Source organism: Rhinoraja longicauda, chromosome 33 (genome assembly GCF_053455715.1).
Source record: "Rhinoraja longicauda isolate Sanriku21f chromosome 33, sRhiLon1.1, whole genome shotgun sequence".
NCBI classification, from domain to species: Eukaryota; Metazoa; Chordata; class Chondrichthyes; order Rajiformes; family Arhynchobatidae; genus Rhinoraja; species Rhinoraja longicauda.
This window is the reverse complement of record NC_135985.1, coordinates 12,134,632-12,142,512: the sequence shown is the minus strand read 5'-3', so window position 1 is coordinate 12,142,512 and position 7,881 is coordinate 12,134,632. Positions and strand designations below refer to the sequence as shown.

The 7,881-nt window shown below is 36.9% G+C and overlaps 1 protein-coding gene across 3 annotated transcripts in view; it reads left to right on the top strand.

Moving 5' to 3' along the window:
- Positions 1-7,881, top strand: part of tex9 (testis expressed 9) — a 30,057-nt gene that overhangs the window by 776 nt on the left and 21,400 nt on the right. For 2 of the 3 annotated variants that reach the window (XM_078427238.1, XM_078427239.1), the window contains exons 2-5: positions 2,738-2,832; positions 2,917-2,980; positions 3,950-4,026; positions 7,257-7,305. In XM_078427238.1, the coding sequence (XP_078283364.1) occupies positions 2,738-2,832; positions 2,917-2,980; positions 3,950-4,026; positions 7,257-7,305 (285 nt within the window). Of the gene's footprint in view, positions 1-481; positions 505-2,737; positions 2,833-2,916; positions 2,981-3,949; positions 4,027-7,256; positions 7,306-7,881 lie in introns of those variants that run through there. The other variant, XM_078427240.1, reaches the window with a different exon arrangement.

The window sequence follows — 7,881 nt, the reverse complement described above, 5'->3', positions numbered from 1 at the left end:
TGGCATTGCTGTTGCAGGGGTTAATGTTGTGTCTGGACGCTGGCCTAACATGTGTTATTGTCTGCGGTATTAGGATTTTATTAATTGCCAGTTATAGCTGCTGATCATTAAAAAAAATAAGTGTAGTCACAGAATCTCAGGTTTCAGCAGATAACAATTCAATAAACACGAGGAGCACAGGCTGATAGGGGCACAGGCTGATAGGGGCACAGAACACATTTGAGATTATTTTCTTCCATAATAACGATACTTATCTTTTTGGTGAATACTTGTATTTGCTTCATACGTTTGGGTGGTTAAGTGAGTCCATTATCAAAAACTCATCTTCTATTGAACTCTTTGAGCAAATTACATGAATTTCATAAAATATATCTCATGACCCCCACCCCACCCCACCTTCCCTTCGTATCCTAAACGGTTTATAGTCATTGAGTACTCTTGAAACTTAAACCTGGCAAAAACTTTGGTCTCCAGCTACTGACCCCATTCCTCTTGTCAGCAATTGTAAGAAATTTCAATCAGGTTGTTTGCAACTGTGGTATCATATTTCACCATCCTTGAGCTTCACTTCATTATATATATATGCCATCACAAAGACAGATAGTTTATTTATACCTTGTTTCTTTGTTCACACCTAGGCTCTATTGCTGAAGCCCTCATTCATGCTTTTGTTACCTCAAGACTTATCTAATTATTGCAGTCTTGGCTGTCCTATTTTTACAAAAAGTAAAGGTCATACAAAAACTCCTGCCTACATCTAAATTCTCTCTGAATTATAGATGCAACAGGCAATTAGGAAGGCAAGTAATATGCTGGCTATCAATTGAAAAGTATATGAGTCAAAGAATAAATATATTTTCTTACAATTATTGTAGGGCCTTGGTGAGATTACATTTGGAGTAACATGTACAATTTTGGATTCCTTGCCTAAAACAAAGTTTGTTTTGGAGTGAGTGCAGTGAAAATTCACTGGACTAGCTCCTGGGATGACTGGTCTATTATACAAAGGGAAAGTGAGCAGGTTAGGCTTCTGTACAGTTTAGAAGAATGAGGGGGTCGCATAATTGAAACATATAAATTCTCAGAGGGCTGGACAGGATAGCTGTGGGGAGAATATTTTCCCTGGGTGCAGAGTCTGGAACTAGACTTCACAGTCTCTGAATAAAGACGATGGCCATTTAAGACTGATGGGGGGAAAGGTTTCTTCACACAGTGCATGGTGAAACTTTGAAATTTTGTATCTTGAATTGTTGTGGAGGCTTCATTACGATTCCATGCAAAACTGTGATAAATAAATTTGAGGGTTATGTGAATTGGGCAGGAAATGATTTTGAGGTAAATGAGTCATTGTTATCTTATATTTTAGGTCTTTTGATCACTCTTGCACTTGCAGGTCTACATTATTTCCCCATAAATTAAACTTATAAAATATATAACTATGCAAATTGATATAAAATCCTAATTTTGTTAGCCTTATCCTGTTATCTTCAACTTCAACATTCCCTGTAATTTCCCAGTCAGTAACTGGGAATCTGCTGTTCTCTAATTCTCTCCACTTGATCAACCCTGAAATTAATCACATCCTTGTTGGAAGCTGAGCCTTGAGTTGCCAAGCCTTACACCCTGGAAATTTCTCCCAAAATCTCTTTGCCTCTCTTTTCCGCTTTACGTCACCCCTTAAAATCTACCAAGTTTTTTGTTATCTCCCTAATATCTAATGTAGTTCAGCATAAATTCTCACTTGATAATGCAAATGTTTTGTTGCTTTATTGCCTTAAAGACATTGCACAACTGGAAGTTAGTCACAATTATAGCAGGGGAAAGCCAATGATGAAAGGGAGTGGTAGCAAAAATAGTGATCAATTTATCTGCTTTATTTGTCGGTTGTGAGAGAAATGTTGGCAAGGGTACTCAAAATACTTCTTCAAAACACCTAATTTGAAAAATAGCATTTCAGTAGTGCATCACACTAAATAATGCACATGCAATATTAAAACAGTATCCCTAATACAGTAAAAATCTAATCAAATGCTATTTGGTCAATCGGAAATTCCACTGGCTTGGCATCTGACTCGCCAGGTGATGTTTGCTGCTCTCCTTGTCTACTTTCCAGGACCCTGCTTCTTGTGCTCCCTGTCCTCTCCATGAGGTCCTGATTCCTATGCATCCTGACCATTTGAGGGGGCCTGGGACCAGGTTTCTGCATTCCCCGTTGCTTGTCGTGACCCTGTTTCTTATGTTTTCAGTATGTTTCCTTTTGCCAAGACTGTAATTTCCTCATACTTTGTTCACTCACTGGAGATCCTGTTCCTTTGTTCCTTTGCTCCCTTAAAACATGCCTAGTTCTATTTCCCACACTCCTTTTAAACAAGCAGTGTTCACTATACGTTACCATGTAACACCTTTTTAAAAGAAGAACTGAATGAAATGTGTGTTGGAGTGTTATTAAACTAACACCTGGTATTCCAGAAAATCTGCCAGATAAAGCACTGCCAAAGCCGTGAGCTTGCCGGTTTAATGAAGTGTATGGAATAGGATGTGAGTGGTATTCCATACATCCAGAGTAGTGTTTGTTGTAATAGATCAGAACAAATTGAACCTAACAGCATATTTGCCAATTGCTTGTCTCAATATTTTCGTGATTGTTTGATCAATCAATTTCTGCCACTGATACAAAAGAAAGTTCTATTATTAACTTTTAAAACAACTTTTCTCTACTGTGTTCTTTCGAATCTAGACGAAGAAAGCAATGTCTAATAGATCTGGCTCCCTGCCATCAGCTTCAGCAAAGAAAGTTCCTCCAGACTTACTCAGTAAAGAAGAAGAATACAAGTACGTATATTTTTCTTCATTAGGTTATATTTTAATGTAGTTATTCATTGACTATTTTTAATAAAACATGTCATATTTAATTAGGAAATTAAATGCAGAATTAGAAGCAAAAACAGCTGAACTGGTCCGGCAAGCTGAAGAAGTTATGGTGAGTTACAATGAGTTATGAAATTATTGCATTTTAGTTATGCTTTAAAATGCTTTGGTAAGGTGGTGCCTCCAAATGCTGATTCATAGCGCATACGGGATATTGGAGGTGCTATCTTCCATGGCACAAACAGGCAATGAAGATATCCAACAAATGAAAATCAATTATCATCCTCTAACATTCAATGGCATTAACATTACTAATTCCCCCACTATCAAGGCCCTGGGATTACCACTGACCAGAAACTGAACTGGAGTAGTCATTTACACAATGTAGCTAGAAGAGCAGGTCAGAGCCTTGGAATCGTACAGTGAGTAATTCACCTCCTAATTCCCCAAATCCTGGTCTACAATGCTGAGGTCAGGTTGGAAATACTCTCCACTTGCCTGGATGAGTGCAGTTTCAACAACACTCGAGAAGGTCGACACCATACAGGACACCATACCATAGCCGACTTGAAAGGCACCCCATTCACAACCATTCACTCACTCTTCCACCGGTACAAAGAGCAGCAGTTTGTACCATCTGCAGGATGCACTGCAGCTAACTCACTAAGACTCCTTAGAGAGCACCTTTGAAAACCATGACCTCTACCAGCTAGAAGAACAAGGGCAGCAAAAGAATGGGAACACCACCATAGTTGTCCTCCAAGCCACACACCATACTGACAGAAGTATATCACTGTTCCTTCACCTTGAACTCTTTCCAAAGCTACAATGTGGATATACCAAACCTCAGGGATTGCACTGGTTCAAGATGGTAGCTTACCCCTGCCTTCTCAGGGGCAATTAGGGTTGGGCAATTAAATACTCATTCAGCCTGTGATGCCTACATCCCTTGAATGAACAGAAAAAAAATCACCTGTACCAGTATTCCTTCTCCTTTTACAGATAGTTTATATTTTGTAATTCTATCATGTTGATCTATTTTTTTGCTGAATGTCTCAAATAGTTGAATGTCTGTGTTTAGAAGGGACAAGAGGAAATGTTTTCTCAATCAACACCACAGTATGAAACATCTGCATTAATGGACAAAGAGAAACTGAGGTAACATAATTAACCTCTGAAGAAATGGATTGTTATGATTGAATATTATGCTTTATGGATATGTTTAATGCGTGAAAACACCCAAAGTCCTTTCTCAAGCAGCTTTCTGTCATCTCTCTTCATTTAAACAGCATGTACTCTGGTTTTCTGTTCTACCGAAGTCAATAACTTTACTACCCTATATTATATATTTTCTTTCTAATGTTTTTCCGTCCACATAACCTTTCTATATTCCTTACAGGCTCTTTGTCCTCCTTAAAGTTACTTTCCCACCTGTCTTTGCCTTGTAAGCAATTCTGGCTACAATACATCATTCCCATAATTATACCAAAACTTGCTAGAGCTCCCAGTTGTGAGGGGTTTTAATTTATCTTCCTATTCCCATATTGATCTTTTTATTATCGGTCTCCTCCATTACCAGAGTGAGGCCACACGCAAACTGGAAGAACAGCACCCTGAATTCCCCTTGGGTGGTCAACATCCTAATGGCATGAAATTGAATTCTTCAATTTCAGGTACCCATCCCCCTACTTACCTACCCTGCGCCCTTCCCACCTCCCTCACACACCCCTTTCTCCCTCTGCCCCCATCACCCAGTTTTGTTTTTCTCCTCAGTCCACTCTTCTCCCGATCCCAAGTCCCTTATTTTCCTCTTCCCCTGCTCCCTTTCCACCTGCTGTCCCCCTTTCAGTTTTACATTTGTCTCCACATCTGCACTCTTTTGACTCCATTTCACCTCTAGTTTTTGTTATCATTATCATCATCTGCCAACCACCCCTCCTAACCTGCATCCACCTATGACTTGCCATTTTTACCCACACTCCTTTCCCTCATCTCTATTTACCAGCTATCTCCCCTCAAGTTCATCAGTCTGAAGAAGGTTCCCGACCCAAATCCTCATCTATCTACTTTCCTCCTCCAGGACTTTGTTTTTTGCTCAAAATTCCAGCATCTGTAGTCTCTTGTGTCTCCTGACCCTTGATCCTCTCCCTTGCCGTTCACTTGGAGCATGCTTGCATCTCCTTGTGCCCCAATAACCACAGTCCTCATCAGTGATCAAATCAAGAACCCTGTCCTGACATTGATCCTGAACGTTGGTCCCTGCACACTGGAATTCTAGGCCCTGTTAAAATCTTACCATTTAAATTTATTTTCTTTCTGACTCTTATTCTTGATATTTTGATAGTCAAGTCAAGTCAAGTCAATTTATTTGTATAGCACATTTAAAATGATTGCAGCAGTTTTATGACTGCTTAATCTAGCCAACCTGAATGTCCTCCTGCAGCATTTCATTCTGTAGGCAATTGGACAGTAATTGTGTTCTCAGCAAATTTAATTATAATCCCTTTAATTTTTAGTTCCATTTCATTTATGTTTATAGCAAACAAGTGCAGTCCCAACACAGCCCCTTGTGGAACACTACACCATTATGTCTATTCCTATCCTTTAGCTTTATGGCCTCTAGGCATCTCTTTATTTATGTGACTAATCCTCTTGATTTCATGGGTCATTACCATTGCAATGATTCTTTGATGATATTTATTAAATCATTTTTGAAAATTCATATTATCTATTCTTTCTTTTAACAATTCTTTGAATTACATTATAAAATACATGAATGCCTGACCTTTAATTTTAAACATTTGTACTACCTGCTTTCATAATTCTCCAATGATTAGAAATTAGCCAATATTTGTTTTTAACTCCTTTGAAACTTTGGTTAACTTTTTGCCACACTCAAATTTAGAGATGTTATTGTTTTATTTCTAGTTTCTTGGTTTGTACATTTTTGGTGATTTCTCTATCAGAAGTTTGTATCACTTCTTTTGTTTTACTTTTGTGAATAATAGCCTCCACAAACTATTCTACGCCCACTTCACCAATTTCCACTTCCTTTGCTAGCTGAGACAAAATACTTACATTGTTTTTCTGCCATTTCTTTGTTCTCTTTTAGAAGTTTTCCCTCCTCCATCTCTCTCTGACTCACCAAGTGCTATAAAAACTGTTTGTCTCATTTGTGGTTTTGCTGCACCGTCTGGGTCACACATTTCTTATCTTCTCTCAATGCACTTATGTGAACTTTTAAGGAACTAATTTCTCCCTCCAGCTGTGTGACATTAATTAAATATTCTAAAAACGAACATAATTGTGAATAATATTGCAGGGATGTTGTCAAGAGGGGACAGATAATGAAGTTGGCATTTTCCAGGTTTTAAAACATGTTTATATTTCCAGCAAAAGCTTGTTTATATTAATAAGCTTTAATATGTGAAAACAATGGTAAGTGGGTAGGAGGAACAAGTAGAATAAGAACATATGACAAATTATAACTTTTTTATAATTCCAACATAGCAATTAACCATATGAGATTGCACTGCCATCTTCTGTTTAGACAAATCATTAGTTAATCTGCAAAATGTAATGCTTTTGGTGAAAGCAAGTAGAAGTTTAAGATGTATGAGCCAAAGACATTTATACTTCTAATGCACCATCCATTAAGTACTGATACCACAAATATGCTCAGTCCAACTGTTGGTCAAAGATTCAATGCTTTTGCACACAGTGGATAATAATTTGATGTATTGGAAGACCCAGAGATGGAAAAGAAATCTAATATCTGTTAAAAAAAAAAAAATGCATCCGCACCTTCATGAGAGTTGCATTTAAAGTGCCTGTCCAGTTGTTTTTTTTTCACCCATTGTCTTCATTTGGAGATTGATTATCACCACAGATCTCCCTTTAGATTTTATCACAACTTAAAACAGTTCATTCTGACAACTGCAAAAGTGCTGGTTTATGTATAGTTAATAGGAGGTGAGATCTGAGTGTAGAAAACTAGATGGTGGTTTATAGTCCACCTCCTGATATACATGCCTTAATTTTTACATGATGTGTGATTTAGCAATCACATTAAATTCATTCAAAGCAAGGATAGTGATTTTATATTAAATAGAAACATACACTCAGACATAAACAATGGGTTTAAAACTGGGATTTATGTATTTGAGAATCTAAGTTGTTGCATAATTTAGTACAGTAATCTGCAGATAGATATGTGTACTGAAACTTGAATTTAACAGTACTCTTCCAATGCAGATTTTAAAATTATATAATTAGTCATTTTGCTCATTTAGCATCTGGATGAAATTGTTTGGCCTACATATTTAAGGTAATTTAAAAGGTCAATAAATAGGAAAATATGTATTAATATACTGCTTTTTCTTTCACAGAGAATTGTTTTCTTTTGATGGATCATCTTTTGAAAATAAAGTAACAAAGGTACTAAAATAACTGAAAAATCTAGGCATGCATTTATTATACTACATATTTAATTAATTTGGAAGCAAACTGTTCTTTAACCCAAGAGCTATCTTGGATAGCTTTGAAGCCAAATGACAATTAACAGCATCAAATATTATTAATGATTTAGAGAAACTTAGTTTGTGGAAACTAACTGAAAATCCTATGATGTTTTTTCTTCTTTTGTGCTTCTCTTTTACATAATGAACATTGGTGTATTACAGGAAAAGACTATCGTTTATATTTGGTGCAACCATATGATTCATTTACTCCACGATGATGTCACTTGGAAGGGGCACAATTTTAATCAATTTAGGAAAATTTGGGAGCTGCTATTATAACCAGCTTTGCTTGATTGCATTAGATATTTCAGAAGGCTAGTACTGTATTAATTATCATTCAAACAAACTAACAATTTAACTGCCGATGATAGCACAGGAATATAGTACATTATTATCAAGTACAGTGCCTGAGGTTTAAAATTCTTTCTCTTGTCTTGAAAACCCTCAGTAGTTTGCCACTTACTATTTCCAGAAGCTATTTCAGTTTTACTAC